At 50.3% G+C, this 21931-nt stretch overlaps 1 protein-coding gene across 2 annotated transcripts; it reads right to left on the minus strand.

Moving 5' to 3' along the window:
- Positions 1 to 429: 429 nt before the first annotated feature.
- Positions 430 to 20851, minus strand: DEDD2 (death effector domain containing 2). 2 transcript variants are annotated; one of them, XM_070397841.1, is made up of 5 exons: positions 20772 to 20851; positions 19793 to 20158; positions 18272 to 18394; positions 13400 to 13540; positions 430 to 1649 (listed from the first exon to the last, which is right to left on the minus strand). In XM_070397841.1, exons 2-5 carry the CDS (start codon positions 20118 to 20120, stop codon positions 1258 to 1260), a joined length of 984 nt encoding a protein of 327 aa, XP_070253942.1. In that variant the 5' UTR covers positions 20121 to 20158; positions 20772 to 20851; the 3' UTR covers positions 430 to 1257. The 2 variants fall into 2 exon arrangements, with proteins under 2 accessions (XP_070253942.1, XP_070253943.1); XM_070397842.1 differs by having other exon boundaries at positions 19793 to 20168; positions 20772 to 20835.
- Between the last annotated feature and the right edge of the window lie 1080 nt (positions 20852 to 21931).

The raw sequence follows: 21931 nt of genomic DNA on the forward strand, positions 1-21931 counted from the left end.
TACGAGCTCCGTCACGGAACGAATTAAACTCGTAAGTCAAGGCCCCACTGTATATGTGTTTTCCGATGGTCTTAGGCGACCCCTGTGAAAGCCTGGCTGCTGATTGGTTTGGTGTCCAAACCTCTGAGCTCCATCAGCCTTGCAGATGGCTGGCCTATGTCACTGAACAAGTTAAAAATACACTCCCAAGAAGCAAAGTATGTGTGAGTGGGGCTGGGAGGGTTTGTGACTACAAGGTAGTATTTTGACAGATAAGGAAAATGAGGCCCAGAGAGGACAGCAAGCCTGTGGTGGCAACTGGCAGATGACCCAGCATCCTGCTCACCCTCCAGCCTGATACTGGGCCAGCAACTCCAGGATTGGTACTAGGCCCAGGCTCTCATCAGCTCCTTCCACAGCCCATTAAGTAAGAGTCCCAGGGAGCCTTGATGCCCACCTATGCCCCTTCCAGGGCAGTTTTATTGGTGCCATTTATAAAATACCTTTCCCATCAGCCCCCAAGCCTTTGCCTTTCCCTTTCTGAGAAGGCAGCTGACTTCTGGTCCTGGCCCCATGGCCAACAGCAGCACACTTGGTCTGATCCTGCTGGCACACACGTGACACTCTGGGGGTAGTCCTTGTGCAAGTCTGTGTCCAACTCTGGGGAGCAGGATAAGGTGAAGGGCCAGGTCTGTGTGTGGAAGGTGGGCAGAGCCCTGGCTGGCTGTAGAGATGTGTGGGCAAAGTGAGCAGGCCCCATGTGTGCCCCAGCTCCAGTGCCTGGTGTGGCTGAAGCCCAGGGTTGGGGGCGATAAAATCAGAGATCCTGAGAGAAAAGCCCTTAGGCCAAAGAACTGTGTGGAGCAGGCCAGGACAGGAGCCCAGGGGAGACTTCCATGGGGCAGTGTGTGCACACAACCCAGGGTAGGGAACATAATGTGCAGGGGCCTTTGGTGACTGTGTGGCTGCCTCCTTCCCTTGGGACCTGCATGCCTGAGGCCCTGGCCTGCTGGAGCTGAAGGAACACACTTGAGGGTCGGGTTAGGGGGAGGGGGTTCGGGAAGGAAACTCAGCTGGAAGTGGTTTAGGCCTCAGAGCCCACATCCTGTCAGAGGAGCTGTCAAGGCGCCAGGCTGTTAGGGGGGCCTGGCCATCTGTCTGTCTGTCTCAGTCAGCTGCTGGAGTGACAGTCCCCTAGGGGCAGAGATAGTCTTCATCCTCCCGAGGTGAAGGTGGCCCAGAGGCTAGGAAGTGGGGTCAGTCCTGCCAGATCCAGGATCAGGAGGCCTCCGTTGGGCGCCGTCCCCCCTCGTCCTCCATCAGCAGCAGGCGGCGCCGGCCAGCCTCATAGTCAGCCTCGTCCACACTGACCAGCAGGCGGACAGCCTCCCGGCCCACAGCCTCACGCAGGGCCTCAGTTAGGAACACACCCCGCAGGGCCTGCAGCAGGGCACCACTCAGGTAGTCCCCCCAGAAGGCGTCCAGATAGGAGAGCTCCGAGAACTTGATGTCACACACCACGGAGCCCAGGTCTCGGGAGCGCAGCACTGCAGTGGCCTGCCCGAACACATCTAGCTGCCGTGCCAGCGCCTGGGGCCGCCGAGATGCCACACCTTGCTCCAAGGCTGGCCCATGTTCGCAGTACTCTGCTCGCACCCTGAGCCGGATGTCTATGGAGGAAGAGGGACTGGTCAACGAGGGGCTGACACCTAATACACTGCACAGGGGGGCCGCCACTCCTCCTCCCTCCCTTGAGCCTCCTCTGCAGGCTCCTCCCACTACCCTGTAGGTTGCACTGCACCTGACCCACATCCTTCCCACTTCTGGTAACCACACCCAAGTATGGGTAACACCCTCACACGGCTTCCCTCCTCTGGTCTGGCCTCTTGTACCTCCTGACCTGGTGCCCTCCTCTTCCCCTCATGTGCCCCAGTCCAGCCTCACCACCCTCCTTGCTGCGCTCCCGCCCAATACTGCCAGGCAGGTTCCACCAAGCCCTGCTCTCTGTCAGCCGGGGATGCTCTGTCCCCAGTCTTCACAGGACTTGCTCCCTCACTTCCTTCAAGGTCTTTGCTAAAATATCACCTTCCCAAAGAGACCTGCCACAACCATCCCATTTTAAACTTTACAACCACCACCCTGGCCTCCAGCATTCCCAGATCCCTATACCCTGCTCCAGTCTTCCCAAGGTGCTTACACCACCATCTTACCTGATTTATGCTTTCCCTCCTGTCATACTATCACCCATATCCCCACAATGTGAAAAACAGATTTTGGTCTGTTCTGTTCACTTGTATAGCCCCGTGGCCCATAGTAGTTGCTTATATATATTTATAAAGAAATCAACGCATGAATGAACAACTTGCCTTTAGACAACTGGCCTCACCCCTCTCTTGCCTTCAAATAATTGAGATTCATGGGGAGCCAACCACATCCCCTATCCTGCACCTACCAAGCAAGCACCAGACCCAGAAGACTTGAGGCTGGGGCTGGGCTGGTTTTATTGGAACCAGGTGCTCTCTTTCCACAGAGGCTGCTAGGATGGTGGGCTGTAAGCCTGGGACTGCTGGGGGCCACTTTGCCCCCAGGAGGGGAGAAAATGAAGCCCACCCAGGGCCAACGATAAGAGAGGGAAAGACGCCTGAGCTCATCACATGAGGCACTTTTTTTCTGCTTAAGTGAGTTTCTGTCACTTACAACCCTACCCTCATCCTCCCAAATGAAATGGCAGCTCTGTGCAGTGGACAGGACATGGGACTTCTAAGGTTATCCTTATAAATGTGACCCCGGCATACCACCTCCCTTTGGGATTACTGAATTTGCACTGTGAAATGGGGCTGCTAACAGAACCTCCTCTTCACAAACGGCACAGGCTGTCCTGAGGACCAGCTATAAACTATAAATAACAGCAGTCCATACCACAGCGCACTGACTACCTGCAGGGGCCACTCCAAGTGCTAGGCTCCTATGAACTCACTGAATCCACAAACAACACTGTGAGGGAGGCCCTATCCCACCCCCCACCCCCCACCCCACACACACACTGTAAAGATGAGGAAATGGAGGCAAAGAGAAGTGCACAGACTTGCCCAAAGTCACATGGCCAGGCAGTGGCAGCACATGATAGAGGTTGCTGAACCTCCCATGTCCCAGAGAGCAGCTTCAGGTCAATGGAGCCGATTCCAATCCAGGCACTAGCCGTGTGACCTGGGACAAGTCACAACCTCTCTGAGCCCAGGTCCTTGCTCACAACAGAGGGGACAATCTCTGTTGTGAAGGGCCGTTAAGAGGATTAAAAGGAGCAAAGAATATGCCCTGGCCAGTGTGGCTTAGTTGGCTGGAGAATCGTCCTGTTCACTAAAAGGCGGCGAGTTTGATTCCCAGTCAGAGCACATGCCCAGGTTTTGAGTTCAATCCCTCACTGGGGCACATGTGGCAGGCAAACAATCGATGTTTCTCTCTCTCCCTCTCCCTCCTTCCCTCCCTCCCTCTCTCTCTCTCTCTCTCTATCCCTTCCTCTCTAAAAAAAATCAATAAAATCAGCCCTAACTGGTATGGCTCAGTAGATAGAGTGTTGGCCTGCAGAATGAAGGGTCCCAGGTTCGATTCCAGTCAAGGGCACATGCCTGGGTTGCGGGCTCAATCCCTAGTGTGGGGCATGCAGGAGGCAGCCTATCAATAATTCTCTCTCATCATTGATGTTTCTATCTCTCTTTCCTTCTCCCTTCCTCTCTGAAATCAATTAAAAAAATTTTTTAAATCAATAAAATCTTAATTATAAAAAAAAAAAAAAAAGAAAAGAAACTAGCTGGCAAAGTGCTCAACTGGTGCTCCAAGAATGGCAGCCTCCAACAGCTCCAATGTGCTGAATGCTTTACCTCTGGGGATCCAGTAGGATTAGCAGGATCAGCCCTGTGGGGCAGGAACCACATTCAACCCATATGGCAGAGGAGGAAACTGAAGCTCTGGGAAGGGAAGTGTCATATCTCAGACTCTCTTCACCTTTCACAGACAGTGTGAGCAGCAGAGCAGAAAGTAAAAGGCAGGTCCCTGCTCCCCAAGATGTCTTCTCAGTACCACCCATTTCCTCCTACCACGCAAACCCCAAACCCTTCCTCTTTCTGCCTCAAGGGGAACCTCACCCTCTCTGCTCAAGACCCAGGGGAACCTACCTGGCCTCAGCCCCCAGAACCTCCCATTCAGATCTGGCTCCCTCCATCCTAAGGACCAGAAAAGACCTCTGGGCTCACATCCTTGACTCCTATGAATGTCTGACCATGCCCTCCATCAGTGTGGGCTGGGGAACAAGGGGACTGGGAGAAGCAGCACCTGTCCAAGGCCACACAGGGCTGGCTCAGTGGCAGAGGCACAGAGCCAGGTGGCGGAGTCCGACAGACCTTGAGGTGAGTCCCGGCTCTGCCACTCTCTAGCTGTGGGGCCTTGGGCATGTGACCTCACCTCTCTGAGCCTCAGTTTTCCCATCTGAAAAACATAAACAAGAAGTCTCTGCTACACAGTGGGGTCATGAGGATTAAATGAGACAGCTTGTGAAATGCTTGACCCAGGGCCCACAACACAGAAGAAACTCAGAAACAGGAACTATGATTTTGACACCCACAGCTAATCCCACAACCACTGCCCATCTCCTTCAATCCCAGCTAAATCTTCCCATCCCTGTTCTCCAGTCACAAGGGAAGTACTCCCAAGCCAAGCCTTACTCACTCACAAAAATGACCTGCCGGCCTCCTCTGACCACAACGGCCCCATTCACCCACCATGTCCTGCCCAGATGAATGCCTCCCAGATCACCTTTCTCCTCAGCACAAATTGCTACTAGACCTGTGGCATAAACTGTCTATTCGCACAGAACCCACCCCATAACATGAGGGGTGGTGTTTAGAAAGAGGACAGAACCAGAGTGGAGTCATGTGTGTCTCATTCATTCTTTTATTCAACAGCCGTTTACTGAGTACCAGCAACAGGGAAGTGACATGAGCACCCCGCCACAGGAACTGAAAGACATAACCCCTAGTTAGGGAGCACTTGCCATGGGCCTGACCCTACCCAAGTCTTTTCCCTATCTTGGGCCCCCAAGTCCTCACAGCACCTTCATTATCCCCATTTACAGAGGAGACCACAGTCCAACCTTGAGGAGAGCGCACAGAAGTCGTGCATTATCTGAACTGCTGCTCCATCACTGGCCCTGGATCATAGCACACGTGCAATTTCCTCTTGACTCCTCACCAAAATAATGTAATAATAGGTGACACCTCTATAGTACTTCCTGCAGGCTGACACACACTTCACACCTACTGACCCTTTTGATCATCCCTGCAACCGTCTAAGGCAGTGCTATTATCCCCTTTTTGCAGATGGGGAAACCAAGACACAGGGGATGAATCACCTGCTCAAGGCCACAAAAACAAGAAGTGGAAAAGCTGGAATTCCAACTGCCTGGCTGCAGAGCCCGAGCTCTTAACTACCCTTGTTTGCTGCCTCTCACAACCATACATAGAAATCTGTAATTAAAAGACATCCTGAGGGTGAAGAGAGAAATTATAGAGAATGAGGTGTAATTTAGATTGAAATGATCACAGAGGACCTCTCCAGGAAATGACATTAGAAGTGAAATGTGAATGTGAACAAGTAGGTTGAGACAGAAAAACAGGAGGAGAGAAGAGTAGCATTCCCAGAAGAGAGGACAGCATGAGACAATCCAGAGGCAGAAAACAACTTGGGACATGCACAGACTGAGCCAGTGTGGCTGGATCACGGTGGAGGAGAAGGGCACAAGGGGACAACTGGAGGCCCTGGCAGGGAGGAGTCTGGGATCTCCCGGGCTGACCACACCTCTCCGCGCTTTAGTGGCCTCCTTCGTGAGACACCCTCACCACAGCACCTGCTCTCTTGGGCCCACTGTGAGGATTACATGGCCGGATGCAGGTGAACAACTGAGGCCAAGTACAGCAGGGTGACAGGGACAGAGCCAGGGCACCAGTGGGGAAGGCTGAAGGTGGCTGGCCCAGAATGGAAGGGGTAGACATGGAGAGAAGTAGATGGGCTGGCTCAGTGTGACAGAAAGGACTGAGGCAGAAGAGCACCAAGCATACATGTGACCTGGGCCGGGGGGCTGGCTGAGCTTTTTCCTGTGGCCAGGAACACCAAGACTTTGTCAACAGGCCCTCTCTGCTTGGACAGTTGTAGGGAAATGCTCCCTGCCCCTAAGACAGAGGGTAGGGGTATGTCTTCCTATAGAAGAGAGCTTTTCCTGTTTCCTACACTCATGTGGGCCCAAGAACTCTCTGGTCCTCCAAACCCAAACAACACTGAGGGCCGAGGAAAATGGGAGGGACTTCCTCGTGAGGGATCAGGGAAGATATGAGGGACAGGCCCAGGGCCAGGAGAGCAGGTGAACAGCCTTGCATGCCAGTCCCTGTGCTAGGTGTGGCTTGGGGCCAGAGATAATTTCACTCAGGTCTTCTCCTGGGAGTTCCTAGTAGGAGGGCTGGGGGCAAAGAGGGCCTGTGCTCCCCTGGTACGTAGTGGAGGGAGGCAGCCAGCTCCAATGGAAAGACCCCTGCCCTCCACTGCCACACAGGGCCAGGACCACCCTCCTCTGGACAACAGTAGGACCACTCCTCTCCTCCAGTCTCTTTCCCGACAGAGCCAGAGTCTAGGTGCCAAATGTAAAGTTCTTCAATCTCTACTGAATTAATGGATCAAGATAATGAGGAGAAGCTGCCACCAATGTCAGAGAAAGGTTAAGCTCACCTGAGAAGTGAGCTTGAAAAAATGAACCAACAAGCCTCTGATCAAGCCTCTCGAGCCCTAACTACCAATTTTTAGGAGATACGTATAGATAACAGAGGAACACATGCAATCAACCTTCCCACAGGATGCAATTGGCAAAATCCAGTCTTTGGAAAAGGCTATGGGACAACTACTTTCAACAAACACAATGCAAGGAACAAAGAGAGAAAAGAGTGGTGGGGGAATACAATATTTTAGGAGAGATTCAGGAGAACCAATACTCATGAGACAACTGGAAATGTGAGTGCTAATTATATATTTGATAATAAAACATTATTGTTAACTTTTAAAAATTCTGGGAGAGAACCAAGATGGCGGCATAGGTAAACACCTATACTTGCTGCCTCTCACAACCACATCAAAATTACAACTAAAAGACAGAACAACTATCATCCAGAACTGCAGGAAAGCTGGCTGAGTGGAAGTACTACAACTAGAGAGGTAAAGAAGAAAGCGCATTGAGACTGGTAGGAGGTGCGGAGGCACAGAACAGGCTGGCACCTGGGTACGCTGCTTTTTTAATCGGGAGGGAGATACAAGCTCCTGCTTGCTCTGAACTCCAGTGCCAGGTGAGACTCTGGGGGACCCAGACACATATCGGGAGAAACTGGACTGTCTGGCATCTGGGCAGGAACACGGGGGCGGCTTTCTTCCAGACGGAGGTGCTCGCAACAGTCATAGTTCCTTTGCTGGGACCTCCCTGATGCAGGGCTGACTGGCAACCATTGCTGTTTGCTCCGCCCTGGAGAGTTCCTGAGAACCCGCCCTACCCAATTTACAACCCCACACAAGCTATGCACAGCAGCTTTTGCAGATGAATGGCCTGTCCTTTCTCAGCCTAAAACCTGTCAAACAAGCTGCAGCTGGGTCAGAGAGCCCCAAAGCTATCAAAAGAAGGCCCAAGGCTGGCACCAGCACCAGCCTGCCTTACTTCACACCTGGGCCTCATCTGGGCACTTCCAAACCCCAAACAAAGAGGAGGAATCTGCAGATCTCTCTGTAGCTCCTGCTAGGTGGCCCCAGGCAGTGGCTGACTTTGCACCTCCTTGGAGATCCAAGAGCCAGTGTACCCAGTGGTCAGTGTGAGACCATACCAGATTACAACTCTTCACATCCATGGGCAACACACTCAAGGGGCAGACTCAGTGAGCACCAAAGCCCCACTGAAGCAAGTCCTGCCCCGTAAGGGTTTCTCCTACACAGCAGCTCTTCCATTGTAGACAAAGCTGGTCCTCACAGCAAATTGGCCTGGAGTTCAATTCCTCCCAGTGACACCAACAGCAATCAAAGCTCAACTACAACAAGATTGCACCCAGCCCACAAAGGGGTATACCAAGAGTGTCCACCTCAGGTGATGGGGGAGGCTGAGCCACTGGGCCCTATAGGACACCTATTACACAAGGCCACTCTATCAACTCAAGGAGACTTAGCACCTACCCAATACATAGAAACAAACACAAAATGCAGAGACAAAGAAACATGTCACAAATGAAAGAAACAGAAGAAAGCAAACTATTGGATAAAGAGTTCAAAACTACAGTTATAAGGTTACTCAAGAATCTTCTAGAAACCTCCAAGGAACTTAGTGAGACCTTCAAGGATCTTAGTGAGAATGCCAAAAAAAAAATGGAAAAGGACCAGTCAGAAATTAAGCATACGCTGACTAAAATAAAGAATAATATACAGAGATTCAACAGTAGACTAAAGGATCCCAAGAATCAAATCAAAGATTTGAAATACAAGGAAGCAAAAAACACCCAACCAGAAGAGCAAAAAGAATCCAAAAATATGAAGATAGTGTAAGGAGCCTATGGGACAACTTCAAGTGTACCAACATCCGAATTATGGGGGTGACAGAAGAAGAGAGAGCGAGCAAGATATTGAAAACCTATTTGAGAAATAATGACAGAAAACTTACCCTGCCGAAACCGGTTTGGCTCAGTGGATGGAGCGTCCGCCTGCGGACTGAAGGGTCCCAGGTTCGATTCCGGTCAAGGGCATGTACCTGGGTTGCGGGCACATCAGTAGGAGATGTGCAGGAGGCAGCTGATCTATGTTTCTAACTCTCTATCTCTCTCCCTTCCTCTCTCTAAAAAAGTCAATAAAATATGTTAAAAAAAAAACAAAAAAAAAACTTACCCTACCTGGTGAAAGAAATAGACTTACAAGTCCAGGAAGCGCAGAGAACCCCAAACAAGAGGAATCCAGAGAGGACCACACCAAGGCACATCATAATTAAAATGCCAAGGGCAAAAGTCAAAGAGAGAATCTTAAAAGCAGCAAGAGAAAAACAGTTAGTTACCTACAAGGGAGTACCCATATGACTGTCAGCTGATTTCTCAACAGAAAGTATGCAGGCCAGAAGGGAGTGGCAAGAAATATTCAAAGTGATGAATAGCAAGAACCTACAACCAAGATTACTCTACCTAGCAAAGCTCTAACTTAGAATTGAAGGTCAGATAAAGAGCTTCACAGACAAGAAAATGCTAAAGGAGTTCATCACCACCAAACCAGTATTATATGAAATGCTGAAGGGTATTCTTTAAGAAGAGGAAGAAGAAAAAGGTAAAGATAAAAATTATTATTATGCCGAAACCGGTTTGGCTCAGTGGATAGAGCGTCGGCCTGCGGACTGAAAGTTCCCAGGTTCGATTCCGGTCAAGGGCATGTACCTTGGTTGCAGGCACATCCCCAGTGGGAGATGTGCAGGAGGCAGCTGATCGATGTTTCTCTCTCATCGATGTTTCTAACTATCTCTCTCCCTTCCTCTCTGTAAGAAATCAATAAAATATATTTTTAAAAAAATTATGAACAACAAAGTGACAACAAATATTTATCTATCAACAAGTGAACCTAAAAATCAAATGAATAAAACATCTGATGAACAGAATAAACTGGTAAATGAAATAGAATCAGAGGCATGGAAATGGAGTGGACTGACAATTCTCGGGGTGAAGGGAGTGTGGGGGGGGGGATGTGGGAAGAGATTGGACAAAGATGGACATGGACAGTGGGATGGTGAGGGCCTGGGGTGGGGTGAGAACCAGGTGGAGGGGAACGGTGAGTGGGGGGGGGGGAGAGAGGAACATCTGTAATCATCTGAACAATAAAGATTAAAAAAAAGAAAAGAATTCTGACCTTTTAGAGATACACAGTGAAAAATCTATAGATGAAATAGCAGGACACCTGGAACTAACTCCCAAACAATATGGCTGATGAAATGAGATCAGCCACAAGTTGACAACTGCTGAAGCTGGGTGATAAAAGATGGGGTTCATTACACTAGTCTGCTTCTCTATCTCCTCCACAGAAAGCACTGAAGGAGCGCTAGCCGCAGCTGGGCTCAATGGCTAGAGCTTCGGCCCACGGACTGAAGGGTCCCAGGTTCAATTCCAGTCAAGGGCATGTACCTCAGATGCAGGTTACCAATCAATGTGTCTCTCTCACATCAATGTTTCTCTCTCTCTGACTCTCCCCTCCCTTCCAGCTCTCTAAAAATCAATGGAAAAATGTCCACAGGTGAGAATTAACAAACAACCAAAAAAGGACTGAATGAAAAGCAAAGTACAGCCTATCATTCAAATCCTCTAATTGCTTTCTACCATTTAAAAAACTGCAAAACCATGGCCCATGGCTCACAGGCTCTGCCCTCACCTCCTAGCAGCCTTTTCTCGCTCCCTCCACTCCAGCCTTGTCAGATTCCCTGCCACCCTTTCACCAATACTGGCATACTCCCTCTTGGGCCTGGGGTCCTGCTGTCCCCTCCATCTGGAACATTCTACCTCAACCATCCACATGTTCTTCTGAGAGGCCTTCCTAGACCACCCTATCTAGAAAATACGTCTAGAACTGTGTTTTCCATCACTCTACCCCCTTGCCCTGCTTTGTTTCTCTTCTCAGCTGACATCTGACAACTGTCTCTTGGCTTTCTCCTCCTACCAGACCTCAAGCTACTAGAAGACAAGAGCCTCCTGTCCCTGCAGCGCTTAGCATGAGGGTTCTATAAATACATATGGAATTACCAAATGAAAAACCCCAAGTTTCGGCCCAGCCCCACCACTGCCACTCTGCACAATGGGGGCCATGACCCCTATACCTCAACACTGTCCAGAAAATTCAATCAGGTGGATAGCATGCCCAGCTAAGTGCCCAGTGACCGCCCTGAGAGGGATATGAAAACTCAAGAGGTCCTGTGTCTAAGCCCTCACCCAACCCCCCTGTGCTCTCTTCCTTACACTCTATGGCCTTTGCGAGTTTAGTCTGGTTCTACCCCTCAGTGGAGGGAAGCTAACTGGGGGCCAACCCCCACAGTTGTCACAAGTGAGAAGGGGGCAAGAACAGCAGGATCCTTCCGCACTCAGGTCTGGAGGGGCCTCCTTTTACTCTAGGGACTGGGCCTCATTAAAGGTAAGCCACTGCTGCTTTCAGCAGGGCCCTACTGGGGAGCACTTCAATCAGCCCCACCCTGCCTGATGAGTCAGCAGTCAGACCTGTTTACCCATCCCTCCTATCATTGCCAGCCACACCCCATGAACCACCTCCCTGCCCTCAAGAAAAAGACCTGATGCCTCTACTGGCAAAACCCCTCCCAGGCTCAGCTTGGCTTGCTCCCTAGGCAGGCGTGACTCCCTGGGCAGCCCAGCCAGCCTGGTGGCTCTGGTAATTAGCCCTGACTGGGGGGAGAGTCACAACCTGGCAGCCACCCTTCAAGCTGGTGTCTGAGGACACAGGCTAGCTCTGTGTCCTGCCCAGCACAGGTATCTGCAGTCTCATCTATGGGGGAGATAAGGGGGCGGGCACTGGGAAGTGGCAGGCATGGCTGCTCTGTGGGCTGGAGGAGGTGCTGCAGCATGGTCAGAGGAAGCATCCTAGGCTGAGGTGTTCTGGGGAATGCAGAGCTGCTTCAACCTCAAACCTTCCCACCTATAATTCTGCCACCCTCCCACCCCTGCCTGAGCATTTTACCACCTGATCCTGTGTCCACAGACTTGCCCAACTCAGAGATGTGAGCGGGGAGGGGGAGTGAGAGAGTGCCCACCAAGGCCTGTGTCCTTCCCTCAAGACAGGTGGATTTGGATTTTCTCCAGGGTAAGGTTTGAGCATGAGTCTCCAGAGCAGAGTCCTCCCAACACACCTAACCCAACCTGTCTGCAGGTTCAGTCAGCTCTACATTTATTTCCTAACTAGAGGCCCAGTGCACAAAATCTGTGCACACGTAGCATCCATAGCGGCTGCCTGCTGATGGCCGGGGGGCCTCCCTTCCTGCGGTTGGCTGGCCGGCCCCACCCCCTGGTCAAACTCCTGGTCAAGGGGATGATTTGCATATTAGGCTTTTATTATATACGATTAGTCCATCCCCTTCTCACCCTCTCCAATGTGACCAACACAGATCAGACCTCTCCTTCTTGCTGGATTGGGTAGCCTTGTCACTCATTTCCCTGCTCCCACTTTTATTTAACAAACATCTAACAGGGCATGTACCATGTGCCTGGAGTTGTTCTAAGTACTTTACAAATCCTAACGCATTTATTAACTGTTTTTCCAGATGGAGTCAGCGTTCCTTTCAAAACAGGTATCAGATTACCTCACCCCCTGCTCAAATCCCTTGATAGCACTTGCTGCAAGGAATAAAAGCCAAACTCCCACCCACTCGGAGGCCTGTGGGCTGCTCCGCCCCATCCCCACCCCCTCTTTGAGGGGCTTATTGTATAAAGTGAACTTCAGTTTCACTGGTCTATCACTCTACTAAAAAGGTCACCTCGCCGAAACCGGTTTGGCTCAGTGGATAGAGCTTCGGCCTGCGGACTGGAGGGTCCCAGGTTCGATTCCGGTCAAGGGCATGTACCTGGGTTGCGGGCACATCCCCAGTGGGAGATGTGCAGGAGGCAGCTGGTCGATGTTTCTCTCTCATCGATGTTTCTAACTCTCTATCTCTCTCCCTTCCTCTCTGTAAAAAATCAATAAAATATATTTAAAAAAAAAAAAAGGTCACCTCCACTAAGGCAGGGACCTCCCTGCTCTTCCTGCTCCAAGCACATGGCACAGTGACAGTGAGAAAACGAGTACATAGCAAGGGCCCAGGACAGATGCTGTTCCGAGTGTATTACAAGTGTTAACTCATTTTCTCTCTCAACAATCCTAGTTGAAAGGTACCATTAACAGCCTCCTTTTACAGATGTGAAAACTGAGGCACAGAGGGGTTCAGTCACCTGCCCAAGATCAGATAGCTTATTTAACTGCTAAGGCCAGGAGGTAAATCAAGCAGCTTGTCACAGGGTCCTGTTTTCACCCCCATATCACTCCACCACTGCAGAAGAAATGATTGTTGAATAAATATACCCTTGCAAATCTTAGCTGAATAAATGAAACTGGTGGCAGTGGATTATCAGGGAAGGCTTCCTAGCACGGGATGTGATCCTTTAACTATGAGCAGAACGTACATAAGCAAGATGAACAGAAGAATATTCCACTGCTAAACAGAGAGACAAGAACCCTAATTCCTGCTAGGTGTCACTAGGTATGCCACACCTCAGACAAGTACCCATTCCTATGGCTCAGCAGCCTGCCACAGACACTGTACATGCATTCCCCAAGGCCCACAGATACCTACCACAGGTCACTTTGCCTTCGGAGGTGGGTTTGGCCTGCTCCTGCTGCTGCTGGGGGGCGGCTGGGCCCCCTCTCCGCCGCCGTCTGGCACCACCACTGGGCCGGCCCCGACTCCGCCGCTGCCGCTTGGTTGGGGGGGAGCCTGAGAAAAAAGGGATGGTTGAGCCCTGGCAGGTGTTCTCAGTGGTTAGAGTATCGGCCTGCTCACCAGAAGGTTGTGGGTTTGATTCCCAGTCAAGAGCATGTACCTGGGTTGCAGGTTCAACCCTATCCCCGGTTGGGATGCATGGGGCATGTGTGGGAGGCAACCAATCGATGTGTCTCTCACATCTATGCTTCTTCTCTCTTCTCCTCTTCCCTCCCTTCCTCTCTCTCTGAAAAAAATCAATGGAAAAAATATCCAGAAAGAGCCCTGGTTAGTGTGGCTCAGTGGTTGAATGTCGACTCATGAGCCAGGAGGTTGAGGTTTGATTTCCAGTCAGGGCACATGCCGGGGTGCTGGCTGAATCCCTAGTAGGGGGTGTGTGGGAGGCAGCCGATCAATGATTCTCTCTTAACATTGATGTTTCTACTCCTCCCCCTTCCTTTGGTTGAAATCAATTTTTAAAAAAGAGAAAAATGAAGTGGTTGAGAACAAGATGATAGGTAGAGTACCAAGGCAGATGCCTGGGGAAGAGCTCGAGGCTGCTCTCTGCCATGAGACCCTGGGTGAGCACCTCTGCCTCAGAGGCCCTGTCCGTAAGATGGGGAGTAAGTACAACCTAGCAACATCTAGAAGGGCAAACAAACACATCCCCCACCCAGCAACCCCCCTCCCAGGTGTGACCATACAGAAACTCCTGCACTGTCACACCAGGACCAGTATGGCAACAGCCATAAGGCATTGTTTATAGCTGTTAACTGCATACACTTGAAAATAATGTAAATGTGTAGCAAAAAGAATACAGAGTAATTTCCAGTATAGACTGTTTAGTGAAGTAAACCAAGATGCAAAAGAGGTGGCTACAGCTTGCTATACTTCACATAAGAAAGGAGGCGAAACATAAATATATTTGCTATTCTTGCAAGGTGAAACACTAAGGATATACCAGAAATGAATAAAACTGATTACCTATTTACTGGAGTGGGGGAACAACAGGGGAAGTGATACTTCTAAGAACATGTTTTTTTACATACTTTATAGTTTGTTCTTTTTTGTTTTTTAAATGTTTTTATTGATTGTAGAGAGGAAGAGAGATAGAGCAGTGGTTCTCAACCTTCCTAATGCCGCGACCCTTTAATACAGTTCATGTTGTGGTGACCCCCAATTTCACTGTTACAAATATGGTTCATTGAACATAATTAAAGCATAGTGATTACTCACAAAAACAATATGTAATTATATATGTTTTCCGATGGTCTTAGGCGACCTCTGCGAAAGGGTCGTTCGACCCCCAAAGGGGTCGAGACCCACAGGTTGAAAACCGCTGGAGATAGAGAGATAGATAGATAGAAACATCAATGAGAGAGAGACATTGATTGGATACCTCCTGCATGCCTTCCACTGGGGATCAAGCCCAAAACCCAGACATGGGCCCTGTCCAGGAATCAAACTGAGGATCTCTTGGTTCATGGGTCAACACTCAACCACTGAGCCACACCAGCCGGGCTACATACTTTAGTTTTGACATAGACCAGTTGTAGTTCAGTGGATGAGTGTTGACCTATGAATCAGGAGACCACGGTTTGATTCTGGATTGTAGGTTTGGTCCCTAGTAGGGGGCATGCAGGAGGTTGCCTATCAATGGTTCACTCTCATCATTGATGTTTCTATCTCTGAAATCAATAAAATATGTATTATTTTTTTTAAATTTTAAAGATGAAAGAAGCAAACCATGCCCTGGCTGGCATGGGTCAGTGGTTAGAGTGTTGGCCTACAATCCAAAGGGTCACAGGTTCTATTCTGGTCAAGGGCAGGTACCTGAGTTGCAGGTTCCCAGTGCCAGTTGGGGCAACCAATTGATGTAGCTCTCTCACATCAATGTTTCTCTCTCTCTCCCCTCCCTTCCACTTTCTCTAAAATCAATGGGGAAAATATCCTCCAGAGAGGGAGGGAGGGAGGGAAAGAAACCATAAAATTAAACACAAACAGAAACAAATAAACTTAACTATGTATATAATTGGTAACATAAACAGGTGGAAAAGAATTATTTCAAGTTATTTGGAAGAACATTCTGAGTACAAACTCTCAGTGGGATACACTCCTAAGGACCAGGACTACAAATACGTGGTTTCCTTCAAAGAGTCAGCAGTGGTATTAACATTGTAATTTTGAAGCTATTTTTTGAAAAATATATTTTATTGATTTTTTACAGAGAGGAAGTGAGAAGGATAGAGAGTTAGAAGCATCGATGAGAGAGAAACATTGATCAGCTGCCTCCTGCACACCCCCTACTGGGGATGTGCTCACAACCAAGGTACATGCCCTTGACTAGAATTGAACCTGGAACCCTTCAGTCCGCAGGCCGACGCTCTATCCACTGAGCCAAACCGGTTAGGGCTGAAGCTATTTTTTAATTGTTGTAAAACAAAGCAAATAAATCCCTATCTCAATGTTATTAAGGACCAAGATTTTCAATATAAGAAAAAAAAATCCTTGTATGTTAATTTTGAATTAAAAATACTAATATGAACTTTTCAAAAGAATAGTTTCTAAATCTATTCACTGAAAGAACCTAGAAATGATACACACACTCAGCACCCAGATCTTGGTCTCTAAACACCATTACCTCTAAAAGAAACCAGGCTTCTGACAAAAGTTGATTCCAGGGCTGGGGAAGGAAAAGCACAGGTGAGTGCCACATCCTGCAATGACACCAAGCAGGAAGTGCCCAGTGCATGATGCAGACTCATCAAAAAGACACAGGAGCTGGCCAATTTGTACACAAGGAAGAATGACTAATTGATTATAACACAGTAAATAAATAAGAATGCATGAGTCCATAGTGATACTCTCCACCAAAAAAGGAGGGCAGAATTGGAAAGAAAAATTCCTCTTGAAAAAATACCAGCTAATAGGTGTAGAAAAATGGAATAATTAGAAAATCACCAGTTTCCAAACACCAATGTAATAACTGGTTCAGGCAGGTATCACCCTTGGATGCTGTCACAGAATAGGATGTGTCCAAGTGTCATCCCATAGATTGTTTATTAACCATAAAGGGGGTGGGGGAATGTCACTTTGCAAAGGATAAATATGGCAGACACTACCTTCACCAAGTGATCAAACTTGCTCCCTCATGACAGAAAAACCAGACCTCCTGCCTCCTGATGTGCTCCAATTCAAAGCACACCGCATCAACCGAGAAGCATTCCTGCCACAAATGTGGAACCTGAATCGAATCAAGCCTCCAAGACCCAATTCCCACTTCACAGGAAATATCGAGGGCAAGGGACAAGTTAAATAATACCATTAGGAAATTATTAGACACTTCTGAAATAATCGGGATATTCTACAAAACAACGGGCCTGGTAGGGTCAAGAAGTCAATGCCATGGGAAAAAAAGAAAAAGGTGTGGGTTGGGGAGGAGTTTCATTTTAGTAAGAGCTTAAGGAGAGGTAATAACTGAATTCATAACAACTCATCTATGAGTCGATCCTAAAAATGGAGACAATCTTACAGAGACATGAAAATGGACCATTCGAATATCAGAATTAGTGTGTACTTTCTTAGGTATGGTAATGGTCTTGAAATGGTAGGGGAGAATCTTCTTATTCTCAGGAGAGGGCTGGTGATTTAGGGGTAAAGTGTCCTGATGCCTGGAATTTACTTTCAAAGAGTTCAACAACAACAACCTAAGAACAGAACTATGTATAAATTCATGTAAAATAGGGGTAGGGAACATTTTTTCTACCAAGGGCCATCTGAATATTAATAACATCATTTGTGGGCCATACAAAATTATCAACTTAAAAATTAGCCTGCTATATTTGGTCAAACATTTCATTAACTCACCCCTAATGCCTTGGCAGGGACAGACCAAATGCTTTTGTAAGCCTTATATGGCCCTTGAGCTGGACGTCCCCACCGGATATAAAGCAAAAGCAGGACAATGAGTCTAAAATGACTAAATCTATGAGCATTTTCACTGTACTAATCTTTTAATTTCTCTGTATGTTTGAATAATAAAAAAATGGGTCCTGGCCAGGTAGCTCAGCTGGTTAGAGCATCGTCCTGATATGCCAGTTGTAGGTTCTATCCCCAGGGTCAGGACACATACAAGAAGCAACCAATGGCCCTAGCCAGTGTGGCTCAGTGGATAGAGCGTCGGCCTGCGGACTGAAGGGTCCCAGGTTCGATTCCGGTCAAGGTTGTGGGCTCAATCCCCAGTGTGGGACGTGCAGGAGGCAGCTGATCAATGATTCTCTCTCATCGTTGGTGTTTCTACCTTTCTCTCCCTCTCCCTTTCTCTCTGAAATCAATAAAAATATATTAAAAAAAAAAAAGCAACCAATGAATGCATAAATAAGTGGGACAACAAATCTCTCTCTCTCAATCAATAAAATAAAAAGAAAATAAAAAACAGGGGAATTGGGATTAATCGGCACAATTAAAAGATACCAGAGTTACTCAACATGAACCTCAGAAACATGTCCAGCAAAGACACCCATGTGAATAATGAACCCATGAAGTGATGCTATTTAGATGAAATATAAAACCACAGGAAACCACTCCATTCGTTGCTTCTGGACATGTGCTTCTGTACGAATAGCAAACACACAAAGCAAAAATGAATCACTGTGCTGCTTGGGCCCCTTCCTTGATGGAGGAGATTTATCAGGGTTCAGAAGGAAGAGAGGGAAACTGCCCTCACACCCACCCAGCTGAGCTCACCTGTCTCCCACTGGCCCTGCTGAGCATCTGAAGAACTGCTTGACTGCCGACGGCGACGGCAGCTGCCCTCTGTCCTCTTTGTAGAAGAGCTGGAGGTGCCATAGCTATAGCGTTCTGGAGACACTGGGGGAGAGAAAAATGGAAAGTATTCATAGCCTCTGGCCCCTCCCTGGCCCAGCCTCCCAATTCCCACCCCCTGAGATGAACACCTGCCCCATAGGGTTCTTGAGTTCCCCAGAGGTCAGAGTCCAGGCACCCATTCCCTCTCCAACACCTCCACCCAGTTGTTGCTGGCTGCCTCCTGACATAGAGGAGGACTCAGCCAGAGTTATTCTGTAAACTGAGTCATTATAAGGATCCGTGCAATGTTGCCCACCATGAACTGCGCGCGCGCGCGCGCACACACACACGCGCGCTCTTCCTGCGGCCACAGGGAGTAAGCAGGCCTCTTCGGTTTCCCCAAATCTTCTCTTCCAGAGCCTGACCATCAGACATATTTCTCCAAATGTGCTGTCCGTTCTTCCTTAGTGCTGCCCTTCTCCTGGTTATCCAAATCCCTGGGCTTACTCTGGTGAGCGGAGCCTCACAATCCCCCTCCCTAGACTAGCCCCTACACCTCGCCAAGCAATCCTGCCAAGGCCTCAACAGCCTTGGCCTATGCATGCATGGGGCTCTTGTGCCTTACTCCCTCCAGCTTCTGGCCTTCTTAAGACTGCTGTCCTTCACAAGGATTAAGGACATCAACTCTGGGCACAAACCAACCAGCTGAGTGTGAATCCTAGCTCTTGCTTTCTAGCTGTGTTATCTGCAAGGCCCTGCCCTTTCTTTGGTCCCCTCTGCCACACTGGCCTCTGAGGATGCCAAATTCATTCCTGCCTCAGGGCTTCAAAGCTTGCACAGGGCCAGCAGTGCAGCCTCAGTTCAGATGTCACCTTCCCAGAAAGGTCTTGACTGGTTATCCAATCTAAGGGGGCCTCCCTTTACTTGGAAGAACTCCTTATTCTCTCGACCATTACTTTGCTTTAGTCTTTCTATAACCATATATGAAAACAAGTCATTTAGCTGTTCCAATATCTGGTTACCCCAATAAATGTAAGCCTCATGTAAGTACTTTGTCAGTCCCATCACCTTAAATCTCCTGTGCCCAGCACACAGGATTCAGTTCTTACATGTGAACAAGCTGCTTAACTTCTCTGAATCTGTTGTTTTCCTGCACACTGAGACAGTAACAGTGCTTCCTCAGTGGATTGCCAGGAGGATATAAAGTGATAGTTCATATGAAGGGCTTACTGTGTCTGGCATGAAACAAGCCTCCATAAAGTAGCCACAAACATCATTATTGACATGGCCAAATTCCACAAGCTCGCCCCTCCCTCTTGCGTTTCCCGGGGAGGAGAGGGAGTGGAATGGGACACAGGCTGTCGGGTATGACCCTGTCCATTATCAGGCACCACGGGAGCCCAGGTGCAGAGCGAGGGCCTCGCCCCATCGGAAGTCTATCACCCTCCCATTCAACCTTACCTGGCCGGCGCCGCCTGCGCGCCAGGTGCGGCAGCAAGTCCTGCCGGGCCAGCACTCGGAGGAGTTGCCCCAGGAGCCGCAGGTCGCTCTCGTCGCACTGCCCGCGGCGCTCCAGCTCCAGCAGCAGCTCCAGGCCGCTGCGGGTGTGGGACAGGCCGCCGGGCGCCCCGGGGGCCTCGTCCAGCAGGAAAGCCAGCAGGTCCAGTTCGCACTCGGTCAGCTGCCCGCCCACCACCTCGAACATACGATGAAGCGACAGCATCCCGTAGTAGTCCAGGCACTCGTCCTCCTCCCAGCTCGGGGCAGGGGTCGACCCAGACAGCGCCATACCCGGGGGAGGGGGTCGGAACCAGCTCGAACCAGGGCCTAGAACCCACTCGGCGGGGAAGGGGCAGTGGTCAGCGACGCGGGGCCCAAACTCTACCCCCGCCAGTGCGGCCGCCGGCCCCCGACCCGCGGGGCAGGTCTACCCTCACACCCTAGCCGGCTCTGCCTCCCTCTTCCCCCGGAAGCGAATGGTATCGTCCGAGGTCCCCTAATAAGAGGTCGAAACGTCAGACCTCACTCGACCTCCGACCGGTCAGGCCTGCAGAGCCCGAACGCCCCTCCCGAGGTGGTATGTTCCGAACCAGCCTCCGGAACCGACCAAGTGATTCGGTCCGAACGAGCCTGGGGGGCCCACCCCGGGGCACCCTGCCGACTGCCCTTTGACCCCGGGTAATTCTGCCCGGGCGCACCCTGGGCTCCGTCCAGCGGTCCTGTCCGACCAGCCCCACGGCTCCACCCCGGCGGTGCCGTCCGAAAGTGACCCTCTGGCCCCCACAAGCGCGGCTGACCACAGCAGCGCTTCGCCCCACATAGGTGGTGCTGTCCAAACCCGACCCCCTCGCCCTGCTGGGACGGTACTGCGCTCTCCCCAGCACCCAGGTGATTCCCTCTACCCGCCACCAGTCGCCCTTCAGCCTCCCTGGGTCCTCACCGGAATCTGGCGTCTGCTGACTCCTGGGCGACGGCGGCAGCCACTTGTTTTGGATCTTTCTGGCACCTTCTCTATTATTACGCCTGCGTCACCTCGCCCCTCCTCCTTCCTCCAACTCGCGCAGGTGCGACCGCCACGCCCCTTACGCGCAAGCGCAGAGTGTGGTTTCCAAGCCCCGCCCCCAGGGCCCGCCCCCAGCCGCAGCGGCCGCGCCGGCCAGTGCTGCGCCTGCGCTGAGCCCGAGGAGTTCCGCGTTTGGGTTGCAGTTGGTACAGGGTTGCTAGGTTGCTTCTGCCAGTCAGTGACTTGAACCGCCGGGCCCTTGTTGCCCCACGCCATTACTCATCTCCTGGACTACAACAGCCCCTCCTAATCACAGTTTAGACACCCACAGTACCACTGCCCATAGCAAAAGACCACAGTCACCGCCGACCTTCCTGTCTGAGTAGTGCCCAAGCCCTTATGATCAAGACTTGGGCTCTATCCAACAGAACCCCAACACCCACCTATAAGTTCCTTCCCCTGATCAAGACAAGGACTCCTCCATCTCATGGTAGGACCCAATACTTCCTTCCTGATTGCAATAGGCCCCTCCATCCCAGCTGTGCACCTCCTGCCGGCATCCACCATGAACCCCGCTGCCTCTTATAACCCCTTCTGGTATCTATCTGCCCTCCAAGGTCACGGGATCTCCCAATGTCCCTTCTCTAACCTGCACCTATGAGTTTCTCTCTGGGGAGAGCAGGTCCCTTATCAAAAGAGTTGGCGTGCAGGCTGCTTGCCCCCGCCCCGCCCCCACACTTAGGTCACTCAAGATCATGGCCACACCTGCCTTAAGCCTGGTTCTCACCCCATAATTATCTCCCCTGGAGAAGCAGGAGACCTAGGTCCTGCCAGGCACTGGCTCAGCCAGCAGTGGTTTTGCTTGGGCTGCCGCAGAGACCTCGGAAGAGTCCCTTCCTCTTTCTGATGGCAGTTGTAACCTGTTGAAGCCCGTCCTGGGTCGGACACACATTGGCGCCCAATAAGTGGATATCAAACCGACTGGAGAGTGGGAGGGAAGGGAACGCAGACTGGGAAGGAGTATGTCCATGTTGAATGGGTTATAGTGAGCAGCCACGGTGTATCAGACCCCGTACTGAGCGGGTTTTATTTTTTAT

This window comes from Myotis yumanensis, unplaced genomic scaffold (assembly GCF_028538775.1).
Source record: "Myotis yumanensis isolate MYYU_CA2020_CCGP unplaced genomic scaffold, mMyoYum1.0.hap1 SCAF_18, whole genome shotgun sequence".
Lineage (NCBI taxonomy): Eukaryota > Metazoa > Chordata > Mammalia > Chiroptera > Vespertilionidae > Myotis > Myotis yumanensis.